Source organism: Drosophila ficusphila, unplaced genomic scaffold (assembly GCF_018152265.1).
Source record: "Drosophila ficusphila isolate 14025-0441.05 unplaced genomic scaffold, ASM1815226v1 contig_198, whole genome shotgun sequence".
Classification (NCBI taxonomy): domain Eukaryota; kingdom Metazoa; phylum Arthropoda; class Insecta; order Diptera; family Drosophilidae; genus Drosophila; species Drosophila ficusphila.
Window position 1 is genome coordinate 13,077,196 of NW_025064092.1, and position 23,385 is coordinate 13,100,580.

The 23,385-nt window shown below is 51.0% G+C and overlaps 1 protein-coding gene and 1 long non-coding RNA gene across 4 annotated transcripts in view; both read right to left on the minus strand.

Annotated features, from left to right (window-relative positions):
- LOC108097326 (mucin-2) overlaps positions 1-14,424 on the minus strand; it is a 40,356-nt gene extending 25,932 nt beyond the window's left edge. The window contains exons 1-5 of one of the 3 annotated variants that reach the window (XM_017199550.1): positions 13,815-14,424; positions 13,512-13,625; positions 9,653-13,439; positions 7,476-7,604; positions 7,088-7,336 (exon numbers count right to left, since the gene is read on the minus strand). In XM_017199550.1, coding sequence (XP_017055039.1) covers positions 7,200-7,336; positions 7,476-7,604; positions 9,653-13,439; positions 13,512-13,625; positions 13,815-14,084 — 4,437 coding nt within the window. In that variant the 5' untranslated portion in view covers positions 14,085-14,424 and the 3' untranslated portion in view covers positions 7,088-7,199. Of the gene's footprint in view, positions 1-7,087; positions 7,337-7,475; positions 9,558-9,652; positions 13,440-13,511; positions 13,626-13,814 lie in introns of those variants that run through there. The other 2 variants (XM_017199549.1, XR_001771767.1) reach the window with 2 other exon arrangements.
- Positions 14,425-14,576: 152 nt separating this feature from the next.
- LOC108097186 overlaps positions 14,577-23,385 on the minus strand; it is a 63,785-nt gene continuing 54,976 nt past the window's right edge. The window contains exon 3 of the long non-coding RNA XR_001771764.2: positions 14,577-14,649. This is a non-coding gene — a long non-coding RNA (uncharacterized LOC108097186). The remainder of the gene's footprint in view (positions 14,650-23,385) is intronic.

The window sequence follows — 23,385 nt, forward strand, 5'->3', positions numbered from 1 at the left end:
CAAAGCACAGTCGGCGGAAAAAGTGCAGCATTCAGCAGCAGCAGCAGCAGCAGCAGGGTGGCATAGTCATTACTCGCATTTCCCAGTTTACAACTATGCGGGAAAAGCATAAATTTAGAAAATTAGATGCCTCCCCCACTGCCCACCGCCCGTTGCCCGTTGATAAGCTATTAAACGGTTTGTGTGCATCCGGAGCACTGAAGTTCAGTTCGCGCGGACCTCACGCGAGATTAAGTGCAAATCACCAAGGCCTCGGCCTCGCCAATCCATCCAATCCACCAAGTCCACCAACGCCTTTGATCCCACCCCGTTTTGCCCGCGAGCATGTGATATCTGGAAGAGCCTTCAGCCATTACAAAGTTTCTAAACTTTACGATTAAGTATAAAGGAGAGAGACAAGCTTCTCGAGGAGCAGCTCGGCGGTGGATGAGGGGAAGGGGAAGGGAGGGGAAAGGGCAAGTTAAAACCGTGCGCGATATTAAAAAGTGCACGGAATAATGCTTCTTTTATGACTAAAGTGGCATCGGACAAGGGGTGAAGTTCGGATGGCACAGGAAGAACTTCAAATGTCAGCGGACGGCGGACGGGCGCGCATGAGCGATGATATCTTACCGCCCCTCTTCCACCCCCTCACCCTCCCTCTTCTTCTTCCTCTTCCCTCCGCAACCCCCGACAATTTCGCTACGCCTTGCCCCACGGGCTGGTTCAGGCTCATTTCGTTTTTAATTTCCGTAATTCCGTCAGCAGAAAAATTTTTGCAATATAAAAAGTAAATATCGAAATTTATAGACCTGCAGATGTGCTGGCTGGGGGGTGAGTGGGCGTTAGTGTTTGGCGGAGAGGGGGAGGGGGATGGGGGGGGAACCCAAAACCCAAGACGGAGGCTGAGGCTGAGGCGACATTAAAATGTTAAATAAAAACAGTAACAAAATACACACAAAAACAAACCGAAGACAGTTGCGGCCCAGCAACCAACCCCCTTTGGCAACTTACACGAGGAATTTAATGACAACACTAAAAAGTTTAAGCGTTATTATTTCTAGGGTAGCCACCCACCCCACCCCCTTGAACCCCCTTGAACCCCCTCAGCCACCCCCGAAAATCAGCTCCAAGGATAAGAGCTTAGGCGAGGGATGATGAATCCGACCGGATGAATGGATGAATGAATGGGAGGAAAAAATACGACGGCTGTAAAATGGCGAATTCATGACCTGCAACTGCCGCTACTCGTCCCCCCACTTTGTGTGTGTGTGTAAGTGTGTGTGTGCATTCTAATGGCAACTAAAAACGAGCGGAGCTGAGCGCGATTGTAACGATTCGGTTATTACCGTTATATTGCCGAAACAGCGCGCGTTCCTCTCCTTCCTACCAATAAACCTTCCCCCTTCGTCCAAAGAAAGAAACAAAGTCGAAACGCACATAACTCAATCTTCGACGGAGGTACCACCATCTGCCCCCCTTCCCCCTCCCCCTCCCCTCATCTCCCTCACTCGGAAAGGCGTAGATCCCATGCTCCCCGCATGCTGCCTTCCCCCTTTTATTGCTAATGGCAAAGCGAGGGAAACCGAGCAGAGGGAATGGAAAGGGAAAGGAAAGGGGGGTAGATGGATGGATGGGGGTTGCTGCAGTTTATGCGCCGCTGTTAAACTTACGGTAGTTTACCGCCGCAACAGCAACAGCAACAACAACAGCAACAGCAGCACCGAATCTCGAAATCCAGCCCAACCACCCACAAGCAGCGCATTCCCTGGCTTAAAAACGAAACAATTTTTACAACTTTGTTGTTTGCCTGCGGCAGCCTTCGCCATTTCTAGTTGGCTACCGCCCCACCCACTCCCCCCCCCCCTTTGGGGTATGGCCCGTAAAGTGAATGTAGTAATTTTTCAAAAATCTTTGTCTTTAATGGACCATCAAGCAGTCTTTCGGCCGCTGTCTCCTGCCCGTTTGCCCGCCTTACCGCCAACTCTTCGGTTTGGAAGCCGGCAAACTTGGCAAACTTGGCTCTTTAGCTCGTTGGACCTTGGCTAGAATCGACTCGAGAGTTACGCCGAGTCCGAGTCCGAGTCCGCCCATCGCCAATATTGCGATTCGGTTGTAAAAAATGCGTTTTAATGCTTCAATAAAATAAAAAGTTTGCATTAAAGGCCAGCGAGCTGGGAAGCTGGGAAGCTGAGGAGCAGGAGGCGGGACGATTGTCATCGTGGCGTTCCGGACGGAACAATTAGCGTAAAAATACGCGATGCAGCTCGCATCGCACATAACTCCGTGTTCTGTGGCACGGGACCCTACTCTTGTATTTCCCAAGTCCACTTTCTCTAGAGTTGCTGCTAAGGAGTTTTATGACAGCTTTACGTATATCTTGGCCCGATCAGGCGGAGAAGCATAGCATACTTCCTGGCACTGAAGTGGCGCCACATTAGAATGGATTGAACTAGGCTCGAAGAGGATTGCCGCTGACAGGAGATTCTACTGCCCCCAGGCCAACTGCCCAACCTCCCTACTTGGGTATGGACTGGCCAATCGATGCACATTGTGCACTTGCGAAGCAAAATTAATGTTTAATCAACAAAGTGGCAATATCCCCCAGCACCGCTACTCCGTTATCAGGCATGTGGAAAACTAGCGAAATTGCATCAAAGAAACGAAAATATTTGCAGTGCGTGGGCCGGGGAAAAAGCGAGATAAAAATTGAAATCGGATAATGCAAACAGCAAATTAAAATCCAGTCCCGCCGCCACCACCAAGAGGGTCCACTTCCACTTCCACATCCACTTCCACATCCACTTCCACATCCAGTCCGATTTGCTACCCACACGGTGGACATGGTGTCCAGGTCGAGTGGCCCAATCCTGGTGGCCAATCCAATGCTGATGCCGTGTGTTTGGGCCCGCTAATTGAAAGCCACTGCCACCTTTGCGCTTTGCAGCCAAAGACAAATATTGGATGGACCGCGGCTTTATGCATATTTAAAATCAATTAAGTCAATAAATAATAAGGACAACCTTAATGCGATTGCATATGAACGAAATGCGGCAAATGCCTGTGTGTGTGGGTGTGTGTGTGTGTTTCAGTGAGCCTGTGAGCCTGCGAGCCTGTTTGGTTTGTCTGCATTTCAAGGGGGGCAAACGACCGGGGGGTCGTCCCTATTTGACGAGGTCAAGATACGGTCCCGTATCCGGACGCCACCCTCCGGCGAATTTGATTTGGGGGCGAGGCGACACGCTTGAAGAGCTCTTCGCTGGCCACTTGGACGGCACTTGGCCCGAACGGCAATGCAAGTCCGATGCGGTGCACTCAACGATGAGTTTCAAATTGTTGCCGTTTGTGCCGCGTGCGCTGTGCACTGTGCGCAATTCAGGGGGCACACACAAAGCGGTCGCCGGAGCACGCCAGCCAATGCACTCGTCCACGAAATCTGGACACAAAGCCCCACCCCCTCCCCCCTCCCCCATTTGACCCAGTGGAGCGGAGCCAGCAACCTGAGCGGAGTCAGCGACGCGAAATCAAATGAAACAATCGGCTAAACGGGCTCCCCCACAAGGGCTCCCCAAAAACAAATCGCCATACAAAAAACGAGCGAACGAAAAAACGAAGAATTGGCAGGTCAAGGAAAGGAGCAAACGGAGGAAAACGGAGGAAAATGGAGCAAAAAGAAGCAGTACGCAAATGTGGCACACAAAAAGTGACTGCATCGGTGGTGGCAAAAGCCAAAAGCAATCAGAGTGCGTCGCCGGCCAAAAAGAATGCAAAAGAGATGCGGCGAAAGACAAGCAACAAACATGACTCCATCACCCATCACACAACCAGTTGCCCCCAACAACAACAATCACACACAGCACAACACAACGCAACACACACGTGGAGGCAATCAGAGAGTTTCATTCATGACGACGAAACTCGAAGCCCCAGTCCTCAGTCCTCAGTCCTCAGTAGTCGATAGTCCTCAGCCCCATTTCCCATCTCCAGTCGACAGCCGCATGTCCTTGCCGGGGCCACGGCCCACTTCCTCCTCCACTTCCACTTCCACTTCCACATTCACTCCTCCACTCCTCGTCCACATTGCCACATCCAGAGCCGTGTGTGTGCATCTTTTTGCTTTCGTTTTAGAAAACTCACAGCTCGCACGACACTCGAACGAACCCGCCAGAGCAGCAGACCAGACCAGACCAGACCGATCAAGCCAAAAAGAAACTGCAACGAATCAAGGACGAATTTTTTGGCAGTTTTTTTCGCCCTCCCCCCCACACGGAGTGCTGCTCCACATGTCCAAACCCCCAAACCCCCGCCTCCCACCAAACTCGTTCCGTTGCGTTCTGTTCTGTTACGTTTCGGTTTCGGTTTGGCTTTGTTTTCCGCCGACTCGGCCCTGTGCGGCTGCTCTGGTGCTCTGCTGTTGCTTCTTTTTGCACACACGATGCACACGGCGATTCTTTGGCGGCGTTTTTTGTGCCGAGCCCACGAGCACACGACTACGACTCTTCTCTGGCTGCTCGGGTGGTGGCCAAAAGAAAGCACCACGGTGTCGGCGACCCAGATTTGAGCACTGGCACACGGCAAACGGCACACGGCACTCCATTCAATAGTCATTAGGAATACTCGGTGGCAATGTGCGGAGGTGCTAAAAAGCAATGGGCGCCATAAGATGCGGATGGACACTCGAACTCCTTTCCCTTCCTTTCCTTTCCTTTCCTTTAGAGGGGGCCACCACTATCAATCTGTCCCCCCCCTCATGCATATGTGATGAGCCCCACAGCAGCTGCTGCGGCATGCAAAAGAGCCCTGGGTCCGCATCCGGATCCGCATCCACATCCGCATCCGAACCCAGATCCCAGATCCAGGCTAAGCCTTACAGAACAAAGGCGCCAACCGAAGAGCGGAGCAAACGCAAACTCAAACGCAAACGCAAATCCCGGTTTGTAAGCCAATTTGCACTTAGGCTTATCTAATGTCGTATCATTTGTATAATGCTCTGTTTGGCCTGATACTTGATGTCTACAGTGCGTAGTCAATACTCTGCCCCCGATTTCGACCCTGACACTCACACACACACACACTCAGACACATGCACTATGCATGAGTGTGAGGGCGTGTGCGCCTTATCCAGCGGGGTTCATTTCTAAGCTCATTTATGTTTATCACAAATGCGTGCCAAAGTGTGTCGTTATTCTTCCACATCTTCACATCGCCACATCGCTACTTCCACTTCCACTTCCACTTCCCCAAAGCCAGGCCAAGCCAAGCCAACTTTCAGCCATCGTCGTCGATGTTGTCGAAGTCGTTGGCGTGGCGCGCGAACAAAAACATTTCAAATATTCAAAAAAGCCACACACACTCGCTACCAACCATCCACCACCCACCATCCATTCCCACCTCCTTCCTTTAAGAAACAAGGAGCTCAAGAAGTGGAGTCGCTGTACTCAACTAGTCGGGACATGTACTGGCCATAGAAATTCATCTAACGGCTGTAACAGGTAATTGAACTTGGTTATATGGCCCTCGGAATGGCGTCGCGCTGCAAATGGAAATGTGGAATTGCCACGAGCGGAGCGGAGGTCGCAGTAGCGTCGTCGAAGGGTCGATGTGTCGAAGTGGCGGGCAAATGGGAATGGAAATGGAATTGAATGACGCGCGCATCGTGTGCCAAATGTGACGTTGCCCCTTCCCATCTTGCGTCTGGCGTCTCGCGTCTTGCGGCTCAGAAGCTCACAAGTTCAGAGGCGCCTCCCCTTCAGAGGCAATGCGTGCGAACTATATAATGCGGGCATAAAAAGGATTTGCACAAGGAGCATGTGTGCGCGGCAGTGGCAGTGGCAGTGGCAGTTATTGTGGCGGTGGCAGGGCGAAGTCAATTCCAAAAGACTACATGCTACATGCTACATGCTACATGAAAATTGCAAATTGTGCGCCATAGTTGGGGGAAGCTAGCGGAAGGAGAGGCGGCAGGGGAGGGCCAACTGTTGAACTGTTGAATAATTCATGGCCAACTGGAGATTTGTGCAGGGCATCAACGGCGGTAGCAAGATGATGTCTGCTAAGCGCGTTTGATGCCGATTTGTGGCACGAACACACATACGCATACGCATACACATACACATATAGTACGCATTCGCATAACTGTAAATCGCCAAAAAGCTGGCAAAGCAGAAACGCTGATGCCATTGGTGCTTAGGTGGGCGTAAGTGGGTCGAAAGTGCGGCATGGCCTCCTCACCCATTCGACACTCTGCTCTATTTGCCACTTGCCACTCGCCACTCGCCACTGGCGGCGATTTGCGAATGCTGTGCCACAACAGAGCGAGCATCAACAAAACAGAAGTGAAATAACCGAAGACAACAAAAGCACGCCGATGCAGCTGGCAGTAAAAACAATGGCCAACGTTTCGCCAACGTTGGCTGCATTTGCAACGCGCTTCTGCATGTCCTTTTCTTGCCACACAAACACACACCCGCACACCCGCACACCCACACACAAAACACACCCCACTCGCTCGCTTCAGGGATTCGCGGACATTTGCTGTCGACACTGGGCGCCTGGTGTCTCGCATCCCCACTCGCATGTGTGCCCCACTGTTGGGCGGGTGGATGTTGCATGCCAGCACCCAGCACATCGACTTTGGCTTGGTCTTATTGCCACATCCTCGTTTGTGTTAGGGACTTCTTTCTTTTGTTGGACCAGGCAACAGGTGGCACCTACTTCTGCTGCTGGACACATGCAGGCGGCGAAACCACACAGACCACGACCACAGCCGCATCCACATCCACATGCCGCATGCCACATGCCCCATCCATGGCTCGCTCAACGACCCACTGCCGACACTGGCTGAAGGACGTTCGGCATGGCTGCGCACTTTTCCTTCCTTTTGGCATGCAACTTTTTGTGCGAGCTCTGCCTGCTTCTTTTGGCGCGGCGGCTGCCTTGCTGTTTCTTTTGACGGTGTGCACTCCACCCCGCCCACTCCATTCCCACTTTCCACCACCCGATGCCCTGCTCCACCACATGGAGAACGTGGAGTGCAGTGCAGGTCGGAAGCCCCTTTGTCGGCCAATCTCCGCTTGTCGCCAATTGCCAGTCAGTCGGACAGACGACATTGATTTAAACATATGGTATTTATTCAAGTTAGCTACTAGGTTAAAGTAATCGTACTTCCGAGAAAGTTCGTAGGTTCGTTCGATTTACGGGGGGCGGCGTCCCACTTCTATTTACACTGCGTTGCGGAAGCCAGCGATGTCGCTCAGCTCGAGTGGCTTCCACTGGATGTCAACGTGCTTGTGGACCCGCTCCTCCTCCTCGTCGCAGCCTCCAGAGCAGTTGGACTTCTTAATATTATCAGCTGGGTCTGTGGTCAAGTCAGATTCAGATTCGTATTCAGAGTCAGTATCGGTTTGAGCTTCAGGTTCATATTCAGGTTTAATCGGACAGGGGTCAGGGGTCAGGGGTCAGGGGTCAAAGGTATCAAAGTAACAATCTGGACTTACCGAATTTGTGGTCGTGGTCCTGGTCGCAGGACTTCGGGCAGAAGACGATCTTCAGGTCGATGGGCTCGTACACCTTCACGATGAGCTGCGGCACCGGCGCCTCGGTGGAGAGGTCCTCGGGGCTGGACACTAGTGGACGGAACGAACTCGGACGGTTAACTTGGCTCACTGGGATGCTCGGCGATCGAGCGGAATGTGATGAGATGGGTGTTATGCGGACGGTGTGGTTGCGAGCCGCCAGCAACCAGGGTCTGCTGTTCACCGACAGCACTTCCCGGCGCTCTGCGGCGGTTGAAGGCGTTGTTGGTGCTTCGGGTGGTAGTGGGGCAAGTGGGGCAAATGGAGCCACTACTGATGAGGCCCTGACCGCCGCCAGTCCGCTGGCAGTCGGCAGGGTTTCTGCAGTGGTCGGTGTGAACACTTCTAGTGTACGCTGTGTGATTGGGATTAGTTCTTGCTTCGCAGCTTGGCTTTTGAGTTGGCTGGTTAGGAGTGCCTTTGGTAGCCTGGTCGGCAGTGTTGTCAATGTTGTTGTTTCTGTTTGTGTTGATGCTGGTTCTGCAGTGGATGATTCAGCTGTTGGTGTTGTGTTTTCTTTAATTATTGTTGGTTTAATGTTTAAGTTAGGTGTTGGTGGCTTCCTAACATTGATTTGTGACGCCCCCTTCAAGAAACTGGCAATGGGCATCGGATTTGGCTTGGCTGCAAGTCCTTTCAGGACTGGACCGCCTGATGCGGCTTTCGAGTGCACCACACTTTTCACATCCCAGGCCGTTTTTTTGTTTGGTAATACAACGTGCCGCTTGGCTGTGGCTGCTGGCGGCTCCTTGGCCACTGTGACTTTGTCCTTCCGGTCTTTGCTCTCAGCATCCGAGAAGCTGGAAGGTTCATCCTCCATGTAGTCATCGTCGTCGTAGTATTCTGAGCTCTGGTGACTTAATTTGTTAGTTGGCAACTGTACCGCCGCCTCAGTAGTGGTAGTAGTGGGTTCATTTTCGAACGGAGTGCTTGTTTTCACTCTCGTAGTTGCAGTTGCAGTCGTACTTTCGGCAGTACTTGTGCTTGAACTTGTGCTCGCAGTAGAGCTGCTGCTTTTCATTGTGCTTGATATCCGTGGAGCAGCTGTGGTTGTTGTTGTTGTCGTTGGCAACGGCTTCGGCTTCGCCTCCTCCGCTCGAGTCAGCCGCTCCTTGAGCAGGCTTAGCAAGAAGCTCTTTCTGGCCTCCATGCTCGAGGCTCCGCCGGGAATCTCGTTCTCGGTCTCTGTATTGGCACTCGTTTCTGCAGACAGAGCCTCGTCGTTGGCATAGTCAGAGTCGCCGTACTCCACGTCCCCCGTCGTCGACTCAATCGGCTGAGATGTGGTGGTGGTGGTGGTGGTGGTGGTGGTGGAGGAAGCTGAAGCTGCGGCACTCGTCCGACTTGGAGCGGAACTGGTTTCGGGAAGTGTCTGCTCGGTGGTCGTCGATGGAGCCGGGAGCACGGCAGCCACGGTTGAGCTGGACATGGCCACTGGCAGGGTTCTGGGCAACGGCAGCACCTCGTTCTCCTCGTCGAGATACTGCTCCGACGTCTCGCTGTCGTCGTACTCGGAGTCCTGCGGCTCCTTCTTGGCGGAGTTCGGTGGTGCCACGAGCGGCTTGGGCGGAACGAAGTGCTCCTGGGCGGAGGCCAGCTGCTGGAGGGAGAGCCGCAGGGAGTGGGCGATGAAGGGCTTCGAGGTGGCCAGGTTGTGCCTGGCCATCTGGGAGAGCGTCACTCCCGGCGGCCGTTGGCTGGAGGAACGCTCCCTGCTCGGCGGAGTGGTGGAGATTGAGTGGAACAGCTTCCGCAGCAGGTGGGCCGCCGCCAGCGTGGACATGGTCGGAGCCCTTGCTGTCGTCGCCCCATCCCCACCAGGATTCCCCTCGCCGGAGGACGGAGCATCGTCCATGTAGTCCATGTCTGGCTCATCCCGCCCTCCCAAACTATTCGACCGCCCAGCGAACTCTGATTCTGTGGCGTGTTGTGTTTGCTGTGCGTGTAGAGGGAGTTGTTTCACGAGGCGGAGTTCTTGTGTGCATGCGGAGTGTCTGTTTGTATCTGTAAGGCAGGTGTAGTGATTAGGTGTGCCGTGCTGTGTTGCCCTGCGTGCTTTCGAGATGGATTGATGGCTGAGCATGCGACTGTGGACTTACCTGAGGTGGAGTCGTGATCAGGACAGGCCGGTCGAGTGGCAGTGGTTAGCTCCGTGCTGCTTGAGATTACCGTGGTAGTGGTAGTCGGATGCCTCGTGGTCCCGATACTTGTACTTGACGCCGCAACTGATGACGATTTACGAGTCGTAGTGCTCGGATTTGGTGTGCTTGTTATTGGTTTCGCTGAGGTCGTGGGATTGGAAGTAGTTGTGCTCGGCTTTTGGGTGGAAGATACTGTAGAGGTCTTCTCAGTAGATGTGCTAGGTCTTTCGGAACTTGTTGTAGGTTTAGGAGTCGAAGTTTGTTTAGAGGTTGTACTTGATTTTATAGTAGTTGATACGTCAGTGGTTGTTTCTGTACTCGTTACTGTAGAAGATACTGTAGAGGTCCTCTGAGTGGATGTGTTGGGCCTTTCAGAACTCGTTGTAGGTTTAGGAGTACTTAATGTCGTAGTGCTTGGACTTGGTGTGCTTGTAATTGGTTTCGTTGAGGTCGTAGTTGTCTGGGTCGTTGTTGTAGATTTGGGAGTAGTTGTAGTCGGTTCTTGGGTCGAAAATACTGTAGAGGTCTTCTGAGTAGATGTGTTAGGCCTTTCAGAACTCGATGTAGGCTTAGGAGTACTTAATGTTGTTTGATTGCTGGTAGTAGTAGCTGTCGAAGTTTGTTGAGAGGTTGTACTAGATTTTAAAGTAGTTGATGCGTCAGTGGTTGTTTTTGTACTCGTTGTGGCGGGCTTTTCGGTATTTGTTGTAGGATTCGGAGTATTCGATGTTGTTTTTCTGGTGGTCCTATTAGGTGTTGAGGTTTCCTGACCAGTCGTTGTTGACTTTTGAGCGGTCGTTGTCGATTGCTCGGTACTTGTTATTGGTTGCACAGTAGTTGTTGACGTAGGAGTCGTACTCGTTGTCCTCTGGGAGGATGTTGCTGGTTCTTGGGTGGTAGTTGTTATCTTTTGTGTAGTCGTGGACCCTTTGGAGGTATTCGGATCAGATGTTGTTGTTTTTTGCGTAGTCGTTGTCGTTGTCTCGGTCGTTGTTGTTGGTTTCTGAGTAGTTGATATGTCAGTAGTTGTTTTTGAAGTCGTTGTGGCAGGTTTTTCAGTACTTGTTATGGGGCTTGTCGTTTTTCTCGAAGTTCTATTAGATGTTGAGGTTTCCTCAGTAGTTGATTTTTGAGTGGTCGTTGTCGTTGACTTAGGAGTTGTTTCTGTTGTCTTTCGGGAGGTTGTAGTCGGTGTAAGAGTGGTAGTTGTTACTCTTTCTGTGGTCGTAGTTCCAGTAGAGGTTTTCGGATCAGATGTTGTTGATTTTATTGTGGTCGTGGTTGTTGTCGTTGTCTCGGGCACTGTTGTTGGTTTCTGAGTGGTTGATATGTTGGTACTTGTTTTTGCAGTTGTTGTGGCTGGTTTTTCGGTACTTGTTGTGGGGTTTTGAGTATTCTCTGTTGTTTTTCTCGTGGTCCTAATAGATGTTGAGGTTTTCTGAGGAGTAGTTTGTTGTTGAGTGGTTGATGTCGTTGTTGTTGTTGACTCAGGAGTCGTTTTCGTTGTCTCCTGGGAGAGTGTTGTAGGTTGTTGGGTGGTAGTCGATGACTTTTGTGTGGTTGTGGTCACTGAAGACGTTTTCGGTGGATCAGATGTTGTTGGTTGAGTTGGTTTTTGAGTCGTCGTTGTCGTTGTCTCGGGCAGTGTTGTTGGTCTCTGAGTGGTTGATATGTTGGTACTTGTTTTCGCAGTTGTTGTGCCGGGTTTTTCGGTACTTGTTGTAGGGTTTTGAGTATTATCTGTTGTTTTTCTCGTGGTCCTATTAGATGTTGAGGTTGAAGACGTTTTCGGATCAGATGTCGTTGGTTTTTGAGAGGATGGTGACGTGAACTGGGTCGTTGTTGTCGGTTTTGCAGTAGTAGTTGTTGGTTCTTCAGTCGTGGTTATTGGAGAGGTTGCTTCGGAAGTTGAAGTTGGTTTTTCGGTTTTTGTTGTTTGCTTGCTCGTTGTTGTAACTGTTGAGGTTTTTTCAGAAGTAGTCGTTGGGCTTTGAGAAGTCGTTGTCAATTTGGTTGTCTTCAGAGCCGTCGTTGTTGTCTTCTGGGTAGTTGTTGTGGGCTGAAGAGTAGTAGTTGTTGGCTTTTGGGTGGAAGTAGTGACTGTAGTTGGTTTTTGAGTAGTAGTTGCCGCTGTGGAGGGGTCTTTGGTACTTGTTGTAGGTTTAGGACTAGTTGTGGTTGGCTTTTCAGTGCTCGTAACAACTGTTGAGGATTTTTGAGTAGTAATCGTTGGTTTTTGTGTAGTTGTTGTCACTGTACTTGTCTTCGTTGTTTTTGTAGTCGAAGAAGTAGTTGTTGTTGGCTTTTGAGTGGTCGTAGTCACTGTCGAGGTGTCCACTGTAGTTGTGGTTGGTTTCTCTGTACTAATAGCAGGCTTAGCACTTGTTGTGGATGGCTTTTCAGTGGTCGTAACTGTTGAGGACTTCTGAGTAGTGGAGCTTGGCTTTTGTGTAGTTGTTGTAACTTTAGTGGTTTTCAAAGTCGTTGTGATAGGTTTCTTGGTAACTGTTGTGGATTTCCTAGTTGTCGTACTTGGCTTCTGAGTGGTCGTCACAGTAGATGGTTTCGGAGTCGTCGTTTTGGGTTTTTTGGTACTTGTTGAAGGTTTTGGGGTACTTGTAGTTGTTTGTTTTGTAGTCGTAGCTGGGCTCGATTCCGTTGTAGTAGCTAATGTCGGCAGAGTGGGACATGTCGGTACTGTAGGTTTTGTGGTAGCCTTGGAGGTCGAAGTTGGTAAGACAACAACATTTTGCGAAAGTTTCAAGCCCTTCAAAGGCGATTTGTACTCCGGAGTCTCGGTTGCATAAGTGTACCTTTTGTATTGGTATTTTGTTGTATCCCTTGAAAGCTCATCTCTGGTAGACGTAGTCGCTGGTGTTGTGGGCAAGATTACAACATGCTCCGACAACTTGAATCGGTTCAAGGCGTCCTCTTTTACATCATGTTCTTTACCATGCTCGTGGGAGGTGTGGTCATAAGAGGGGTACAAAGGGTATGACGGGTACGAGGGATACGAGGGATACGAGGGATACGACGGATACGGGTGGTATTTGTGATCCTCGGTAGTGCGCTTCGATGCGGTTGTAGTCGCTGGCGTAGTCGTCGTAGGCAGTATGACGACGTTTACCGAGGGCCTTTGAATGCCGTCCGGCAACTGGATTTTATCGGACTTGAGAGCGGGCTCCAGTTCCTTGGCGTCCGCGTCGTAGTCGTCCTCCTCGAAGAGCGGTGCAGCTGGGTAGGGAGGATAGTAAGGCTGTGGGGCGTGGTAGGGTGCCGGAACAATGTCAAAGCAGTCGACTTCGCTGCGCGGACGGCACAGCTTGCGCTCGAGGTCGAAGCTGTTGCTGCCGGGACACTTGAAGCGCGTTTGCAGATAGGTACCGCTCTCCTGCAAGCGACACGTGTAGTAGAGGGCGCAGTCCGTCGGCGAGCGGAACGTGCCCTCCTCGGCGCACTCGGGGAACTTGAGCTCGCAGTTCTGCGGGATGTAGCTGCCACTATCGGAGATCTCCGTCGAGGGGCACTGATCCCCGGGCAGGCACTTGCGTTCCACCGGCGAGAAGATCGTGCCCTCGGGGCAAGCGAACAGCCAGGGCTGAGTCTGATTCTTGTCGCATCTGTAGTAAACCTTGCAGTCGTGTGGGTGTGGGAAGCGACCCTCCTTCTCGCACTGCGGCGTCCTGTGGTTCGGTCTGTGCTGCGGAACGTGCGGCACGCAGCTCCCGCTGCTCGAGTTGAAACTCTGCGGAACGGAAACAACAAAAAAAAACCGAAATTTAGTGACTGCCAGAGTGAGGGGTCGTTTAGCACTCACCTCATGATTCCGGCACTTGCTGAAGATAACACAGTTCGGCTTGCAGACATAATAGTACTGATGCTGATCGGGGTGGGGCTTGATACCAATGTAGTTGCGAGAGCAACGATTATTCTGAAATGGAAGAAGTTTTCTAGAGTGTTGGCAAAAGTATAAAACAGTCTACATAGGGGGGCGAAGTTGAATTTAATCTGTAAAATCAGTTACTAAACATCACCTAGGTTAGAAATTAGTTTTCTATATGAATCCATTTCTATAAAAATCCAAAAATATTTTCAATGTTCAACGAAACCTTCAACTTACGTAATCGAACCGCACCGGATAACCACCGCCGGGATAGGTCTTGTAGACGCCGTAAACATTATCGTAGTAGGTGCCAGGTGGGCTGAAAACCGGGGGCGGCGCCTGGTAGCCGTATCCGTAGGGCGGTTGGTAGTAGAAGGGCTGCCCGTAGTAGCCGGCGGGCAGGACGTGCGGATATCCACCTGGCGCTTGGCGGACCGAGCGACTGGTCGCCATGGAGAGCACGGCCAGCAGGCCAAGGAAAGTCGACCAGAGGCAGTGCGTCGTCATGGTGGGCAGCACTCTACTTCAGATGACTCGGAACTTGACTGGAACTAATTGCACTTCGTGGTCCTGCGCTCATCTAGCTAGTATCCTCAAGAGTTTCTCGGAACCTGGGCTGCGACCGCGGTCAGCTCTGAAGTGGCAGTGGTGACTTGGAGCGGGCAAGACGCGCTTAAAAGGTCGCTGGGTGCACTCGCTTCCGAGAATGTTGCATAACTCGAATGCCGATTGGCCGTCGCGTGACTTAAGTACGGAGATGTTATTCCCGCTCCAACGGAACCCAAGCAAAGCGGGCCCCATTCTTGGCCCATTCTTCGCGACAGCGAAGAGTGCAGCGGGCCAAGCGCTCTCTGCCACGTGCCCGCAGACCGGAAGAGAGTCTCCGCCGGTAGCGGCAGCGGCAGCGGTACTGCCGCTGCACCACGACCGTGGCCGCTCCGAGATGCATGACTAGAAAGCGAGCGCTTAGAGCGTCGCAGAGTGACGTGCTCCACTTCCGCACCGGAGATGTTGCGATTTTCCACCGCATTTTGGACGTGATCAATGGATGTGACTAATGCGGAATCGATGCCTGCAACGATAAAGGAAATGTGTGAGAAGTCGCACGCAGTTTCGTATTATATTTGTTTCGTATCTCAGAGCCAGGGTCATGTAACCATACCATAAACCATTTTTGGCAGCTCTGCCCTGTTCTACGATTCTTTCACGTACGACTGTGGGAGTTACGCATCCGAAAATTCAAGATTCGTAGCTTTCGGTATTGATGCGTCATTCAACACGTTCGTCGCTTGGGGCGGAAAGACACGATTCGCCTACTGTGTCGCAGCCGAAAAAAGGGCCTAAAACCCGAGATCGAGCACGTTCCCCCTAATTGGGAGGCAGGAATACCGGAATTAGTGTCGTAATTTGGGAAACAATAATGCAGAATGAACACTGGTGCAATCGCTTAGTTACCTAAAAACATTCCTATTAAAAACCATTCATGTTAATGATTCTTACGGTCCGCTTTGTACTTTGTTTTTAAGGTGGTAAATACCGACGGGCGCTATAATATGGTAATCGCTTTACACAAATCTGTCCATCGATTGCACTTTAATGTCACAACAAAAACATAACGTTAAGGTTGCGTTGTAATGATTAAAGATATTTATAAAGATGAAAACTCATGCATTCTTTTTGCTTCATCGTCGGACATGATTTGTAATAAGCTTTCTGATTTCTTTGTAAGAAAAGTAAGAGCTGTGATAAGTAAGAGCTGCATTTCCGGCTCTGAGCCTAAGATAATAACCCCATCCGCATGCAGCTGATATCGACATAAACACAAATCACCTGCCATGCGTTCCCCAAGAATACTATATCTACTATCTGGAGTACTTGGCTACCTGTGCATTCGACCTGCGTGATTTTCGAACGGGCGCAGGTACCCAAGATTTGTGTAATAAACTGGAGTCAAAGCCATTTCCATGTCATCGATGTTGGACAAGCTATGAGTCGCCGCCGCTCCGACTAAATTCTTGAGATTTTAACACGTCTCGAGTTGAGATAAGCCAGTCGTCTTTATAAAATGTGATGAAAAGATGAAATGAACATACTGCGATTCCAAGTAGAAAGAGAATGCAAAAGAACGTTTTGAAGAGATTGCCAGCGGCGGAATCTTCTCACGACACAGAAGAGAGTAAGAATCTCCATTGATGGTTCTCCAGAGCTTATTAACATTCAATGTTATTTGCGCCGAGCTGCACCCACACCAGAATGCAGAAAGTCTCCATTGTGTGTTTGAGACCCCACTAAAATTTCTGATCTTATGGTTAAGCCTCCTAGTTTTAATGGTTTTCAAAAAGTTTACCGACCTTTATTTATATAATAACCCTAAACCAAATTTACAAAAAATATGTTTGCCCAAAAAACAGCTTAGGGTTTGAGGTGGGATACATCTAAAAGTTTGCAGTTTGATTTTCTAGTGAACTGCATTATTTGTTTATTTTTTATTTCGGGGTTGATTTTTCCCAATTTGTATGACCTTTCCAAATTAACAAAAAATCGGTCTTCCAAAAAGTTTCCATAAATCAACTTTTTTGATTTATCTCCTATTTTAAAGCGGCATACCTCAAAATTTTGTTAGTTGAACTCTCTAGCAAACTTCTTCATTAATTTTATTAACATTTTTTGGTCAATTTTATTTAAATTTGGTCTTTCTTAAGACGAAATGGCTTTGAGCTTTTTGGGGCTTTACTTTGCTTAGCAATTGGCAAGCACAAAAAAAGAGATCATAATTAAGTCATCATATCTGGTTTTAAACTCTACTACCGATCGAAGTCTGCAAGCTTTGAGCTTTAAATTCAGCAAGAAAGAATTAAAGTATTTTGGAGTGTCAGGTAAACTCGTTAGGTTGTGAACTCCACTAGCGATCGTGGGGCCAGAGACCCAATCACAATCCCAATCCCAACCCTTCCTGAAAAGCTTTTCACACCGATAGCGGCTGTGAAAAGCTCGAGAAAAGAAGCCAATTAAGCGCGTTACCATCGTCCACGATCCTGGGGAACGGGACAAAAATGACGGGGTGCGTCTCTTAAATTACGAACTATTTCAAAGAGCGCCGCGCCAAAGAGAAAACCTGCTGATACCCCTTCTCACCCCGTACAAAGAAGGAAAAAGGAAAAAATCCTCAACCAACAAAAGAGAAAAAGTTAAGAAAAGTTTTCTGCCTGCTGCCTGCAGAAGGAGCAAGTAAAGTAGCAGCCAAAAAGACGAAAAATTATTTTACGGATGGGGCATGGGGCACGTGGGGCACGGGGGATGTGGGGGAAATCCGTCGACCAAAATAAACAGTAGCAGCAACAGCAGAGCAGCAGCAGCACGGCTCGAGTCAGGAGCAAAGGAGCAAAAAAAAAATCCGAAGGAAAAAGCGAATAAAAAATGGTGAAGAAAACGGGAAAAAGGGAGCGAAAAGAGCCTGGCGTTCACTAGTATTGGTGTTGGTATTGGCGTCGCCGTCGCTGCCCGCGTCGCTCTCGCCGTTGGCAGCGGCGTCAGCGTCACCGTGTGGGTGTGTATGTATTACTGTGTGTGTGTGTGCGAGTGTGAGTGAGTGCGTAAGGCTTCGTCCCCATGTGGCCAAGACTTTCACTCTCGTTCTGCCGTCGTCGTTTTTCCTTCAGAAAACGACGATGCCGCTTGCTGCGTCGACGTCGCCGTCGCCGTCAGGTTTTTCTTTTCTTCTCCCATCGAGGAGGCGATGGAAAAACGGGCAAAAAGTGGGCGATGGGAGGAAGGACCATCAAGAAGTGCTCCCCAAGCAAGCGCTAGAAAAAAACCATGCGAAAGTGCGGCAACTGATACATTTTCACGGCAAAAGGCACTCCGAAAAAATCAGGCAACGGTTTCAAGGCTGCTGCCCAACGACCGGGCCAAAAGGTAGAAAAGGAGGCGCAGAAGGGGGCGTCAGGGGGGCAGCAGGGGGGCAGCAGGGGCAACAGGCGACCTTGAACGCACAGCCTGGACTTGACTGATGGCAGACGTCATTCTCGTCGGAGTGGTAACACCAGCCAGCAGGCTGCGGCCCTTCTAATTACACCAACAGCTGGCTGAATGGCTGGCTGGCTGGCTGGCTGGCTGGATGGCTGGATGGCTGTGGCACACACTCGTGGCAAACCACCTGTAGGCCTGCGGTTGTCCGGCGCAAGGCGTTCCCCCACTCACATGGCCGGAGATTAGACAGCCCGGTGGGTGGGTAGGTGGGCAGCACAACCACCCACATCACCCACCGCCACATAATGCTGGCCACGCCACTGCCACTGCCACAGCCTCTGCCGGAGTTTTATTCTTTTGCCGCTGCTTCGTCGTCTCTGCCAGAAGGATTTTCTCGCGCTTAGCTTTCTCTTTTCTCGCTCCGTTCCTTTCCCGGCTGGCTAGATGTCTTCAACAGGTTGCACTGGGCTTCGTGTGAGTGCGTGAGTGTGTGAGTGTGTGTTATGGACGCTGGGTGGGTGGTGTGTCCTTGTGCTTCAAGGCGACTTCAGTTTCAGTGTGGCTCTCCCGGTGACCTTGGGTGGCGAGCAGCTAAGGCTAAGCGCTGCCATGGCAGCAGTCAACTCACTCGGGGGCTCCCCTCGTCTGGGCCAGCGAGTAATCCTGGCAACCAGACATGTGTGTGTGCGTGGGCGCGTGTCCTTGCCGGGGATCTGAATATCCCCGTCGCTGCTGTCACCGCACCGCAACACTCTCACTCTTGCACCGAAGCCCCCGAACCCGAACCAATCGAGCGGAACGGAACGAGCAAGATGACAAGATGCGGTCTTTGCTGGCTTGTTGGCTTGTTTTTGGCCTGTTGAGCCTGGGTAAGGCCCCAAAAAGAAGCCCTAATATTCCCTTTTCGGGCTAGGACCACTCGGCGGATAGTGTCGTGCCAATAGCCGGCCGATTAAGCGCGACCTGATTTATGGGCCCTATCGGTCAGCCACGACCTGTGGTTGACGTGTTAATCGCTATTTAGGGCGGTGCCTGGTCGAATCCTGTGCTGCCTGCAAACGCAGCAAACCCGTTTTTGGTTAACAACTCTTCACTCTTCGATTCCCCATTCCCGATCCTCAATCCCGGCGAAAAGTGCATGCATGGAGTAGTGGTCGGGCTGGATTTGAAAATGCATCGCATTAGCAGAGACAGAGACACGTCAAGCGAGCCAGAAACTGGGCCCAAAAGCGAAACCGAAGCCTCAGAAATCGAGGGCAGCGGCGAAGGGCACTGAAGGGTACACCGTATACGTATTGAATTGCAGCGACCTACATAGAAAGCAGCGAGGAGCGAGAACCCAAGAAGATTCGGACTCAATACGCTCCTCGCTGACTTGGAGTTGCGTTCGAGTAGAGTTGCAGGCGAGGCAAAGAGTGCACTCTGAAGCGTCGAGATCGCGTTCGAAACTCGAGGAAACATGTGCCTGCAACGTGGCCAGAGTTACGATGACGTTGTTCTTGTTGTTGTTGTTGTTGCTGTTGATGCCTGGATCTGTGGACCCAAATGTTACGCTCTGCAGGCAACGGCAACGGCAACGGCAATGGCAATGGCAAACGCAGCGCGACGCGTAACTAATAAAACTTGTTCCGCGAGGCAATCGCGTGCTCTCCTTGATTTGTGCAAACCGGTTGCCTTACTCGCGGAGCCGCCGAGTTTGCGGCTAGCATTTGATGGAAGTCGCAGCAGTTGCCGAAATTGGCATAGGTGAAATGGGCAAGGAGGGATGTGGAGGAGCACAGCCAGCGGGCAGCAGCCAGAGCGAAAGCGCTGCAAGAAGGACCCCCCGGATGACCACTTTGGGGATTTTTGCTGGCAGACAAAGTTCTCCACTCGAAAATCAAATTAAGTTCCCCATCCCCAGCGACGAAATTGACTGAAAAAATTGCTCCCAAAATACACATACACACACACACACACTGGCAGGTCGAATGATACGACCACTAAGCTGCGACCCGAGTCCTTGTCCCTTGTGTGTGCCTCTTTGCGCCAGCACCCTTGAGTGTTTATCATGTAAAACACCAAGAAAACATGTCAAACATGCCAAATATGCATGACCTACAAATTATGCGAATGCGACACCCCGCACACAAGCACACCCACACACACACACACGCACACACACAGGTCAGGGATAACCAGAAATCAGGGATTACCAGATACAGAGACAACGGAAAGTCGTGGTGCCACCTCCACCCCCAGTGGACTCAGTCGACTCAAGCCCAAGCACAACCCTCAACCAGTCAAGATGCCCGGCAAGAAAGCCGAGGGGCGCTCCCCTCGTCCACTTCCGCACCGCATCCGTTGGCCAAGGACCCAAATCCCGATCTAGACCCAAACAACACAGGCCAAGCCTTCTTGACCCCAAGTGTGTGAATCACTTTGCGGTCTGTTCTGCGTGTGTGGGTGTGCGTGTGTGCCCCGAATATCCTGGGCCCATATCCGAGCATTCAAATTAAGCAATAACACAACACCAGAGCGAACAAGTTTATTAAATAAGTCTAAGCCATCTTGGCTGGCGGACCAGCAGCTCCTTCCTTCGCCAGAGAACAGAGAACAGAGAAACGAAACCACGTCAAAGGAAGTCATAATTCCAAATTACACACATAATCACACGGGAAGGCCGAAAGTCAGAGTGGAAACAACCGCACACACGTGAAGTGTACGCAGGAGGGGGAAGTGGGTGGCAGCACGCTTAGGAAGCCTCCCAAAGTCACAGCCCTTGTCCTTGTCCTTTCACCCTATGAATTTAATAGAATTCAAGAGTGAAACTCTCGGATTTCTGCACACCCAACTCGCACAGCACGTCCTCGATTGACTGACCCACAAATGTGTTTAGCTAGTGGTGTCGGGGGATGACTGCCTGCCGAATGGGGCGGGCCATTTGTCCTTGGGCCTTGGGCCTTGAGATTCGGGCGGTGCGTGCTGCGTCAAAAGTTTTCACTCTTGGGCAGCTTTGCCGACGTGGCGCAGGATGCGTCGTCTAGCTTTCCAGCTGCCAAGAGAGCAGAGGACCAGGTATCGTGTGAATTAATTAGCAAAGACTCCGACTCCGACTCCGACACCGTCAGGTCCTTCGTCCTTCGTCCCACCCACAACTGCGCCCCCAAGAAGGCGGAAATTAACCCTAAAACGATTTCAACACTTTTGTGGCACTTTAGCAGCGCCCCTGTCCCACCATGCCTTCTGCCCCGCCCAGCCCACTGCCACATGAGTGAGCATACTCGCAAGCATAAGGTCAGGCCCACCCCTCAACCCCTCAATCCCTCAACCCCTCGACCTCGCCACCGCCCCGGGTCCAAGTTTTATGGGGTGTCCGGTTGCCGTTATCCGAACAAGAACCGGAAGCCAAGTCAAACGAAGGCGGCTGTCCGCAAATTAGCATGATATGCGTGCGTGCGTGGTGCTCGGGGATGAGGCATCATCGGCAGGACAGGGCGACGAGGCCAGGAAAGAAGGCAAGAAAAGGGGTGTGGAGTGGGCAGCGATTAGGCCCATCAAAGGATTAGACCGGGTATGGGACACAAGACACGGGACACAGGACTGGGAGCTGGAAGGGTTGGGTTGCCGAGGTCAGAGGTTAAAAAGTTCTGACACGCAATTACCCGATCCGATCCAGCTCATGTGTGGGATAGGTTTAGTCCCCGCCCCGGCCCGCCTTTGTCCGCCCTCCTGTCCCGTCCCATTCCAAACACTCATCCCTCCCCAAGGGTTGTTAATACCGTTTTAAGTGATTTTATGATGAATTTTCTGCCCTAAAACTCTAGCTCATTTGCACACACGCACACTCAACATATCAACAACTTCATCATCATTAACACGAAACAGTTATGCGATGTTAACTTTAACTTGCACTGGTTTGAGTTTGGGTTTGGGTTTGGGTTTGGGTTTGGGCTATTCGGTTTTGGGTTTTGGATTGGGTCTTTGCGGTCTTTGCGAGGCGAAAGTTTTTAGTGTGTAATTTTCACAGCCATTTTATAGGCGTAGTAAAGTGGTTTGCCTCTTGGCGGCACTTCTAAGCCTTGCTGCTCTATTAGGCAGACACGCACATGTGTGAGCGTGTTGATTTTTGTGGCATTTAAGCCTTTTTGAACTTTGAACTTGTTCGCTGGCTGGCTGACTGGCTGGAGGGATAATGAGCTGGTGGTTTGCCAGGATTGGCGCGCTCGTTTGCTGGTAGTTTTGTGAATGGTTTTACCAGTTTGCCGCCATTTGTTGCTTGTTTATTTTACGGGCTCTACGGGTGTGGGGGTGTGACGAATCGTTTAACGCCATAATCCCTCCACTGTCCCGTTTACTGGGGGATGGGGATGGGGCCCTGTGGCTGATGATGTTTTTAGATGCGTGAGTGCGTCTAAATTGGCGGTTAACCAACGGCGTGATTGATAATAAAAGGGGAATACTCGTACGTCTATGTTGTAGGGTTTCCTTAAACATTTTGGTTTGCTTATTCAATAAGTCATCGCTTAGAAAGGATCATCATCATTTTAGATAAATGGACGTGGAAAAAGTAGGGATACGGATTTCGCGACTGTATTTTATGAGTTAATGACAAAACAAAACCCTTGCCACTCATAGAAGATTGACGAGCTGCAGCGAAAGGAGAAACGAGGATGAGTCGGGTACGTTGATCCCGAGAAGCTTTATTTTTCGGTGGAAGATCCCTCTACTAATGTGTGTGTGTGTGCGTGTGTGAGAGTGTTTCCCCTCCACGCATGCCTATGTGTGTGTGCGACATAAGTAAGCTAAGCTAACAACAGTCACAGTGCGACCTCCAATCCGACTCCAACTCCGACTCCGACGCCGAATCAGAGTCAGATTCCGTGTCCCAGCGTGGCTCCTCCACTCGTATGCGTACAGTCTTTCAAAGCAGGCAAGCTAGAGGCACCGTCGATCGTCGAGTGGCGGCAACGGGGGAAGCGGGAGCAGCAGATGGGAGCGGTACGGGGAGCGGTACGGGGCTGCAGCCAGCGATCTATGTAATGCAAACGACAAAGAACCCAGCAAGCAGGGCAGAAAAGGAAAGGGAGAGCGGGGGGAGCAGGGGGGAGCGGGGGAAGTGAGTCAGTGACAGAGGGAGAGATGCATTTTTGGCAATATATTCGTTGTATTTTTTGGCAAATTTACTCAGCCGCAGCAGCGAACAACGACGAACGAGCGAAGCTTGACGGCGATCATCTCCTCTCGCTCTCCGTTTCGTTCCCTCTCGCTCGCTCCCCTTCAAGGCGTGTAGTTTGAATTGTGCATGTACCCACACACACACACACATATAAGCGGACAATGCCAGTGGCAGTGGCAGCGGAGCCTCTCTCTTTGGGCAACTTCCTAAATTTTGTGTGTTGTGTTGAACCTCGCTAGGTCGCCGAGCTGCGATCGTTGTTATATATGCACTCCTTTTTAGTGTGCGTGTGTGTGTGTGTGTGTGTGTGAGTGTGTATGTAAGTGAGCGATCGCTCAAGCATGCTTGTGTAGGTTGAGAAACCTCAAAAAAGTTGCATTGAAGCCGTTAACCTCGGAAGCGCGTTCGTCGCCCGAGTTTGTTTTTGGAAATTATAAATACCTCGCCGCGCTCCCCCTCCCTCCCACCCCTGTTCCTTTGCCACCCCCCTCGCTTTTTGGCGGGATAGGGAAAAGAGAAGGGAAGGGGGGAAGGGGGAAAGGGGAATGGGGCAGGGGAGAGAGATGTGGAAGACAGATAGAGTGAAGTCATTTGCCAAAATGTTTCCTCGGCGGCAAGGGGCTGCAAACTACAAACACATGTGTGCGAAGACACTCAGAGACTTTTGCAGCGGTGGTGCAT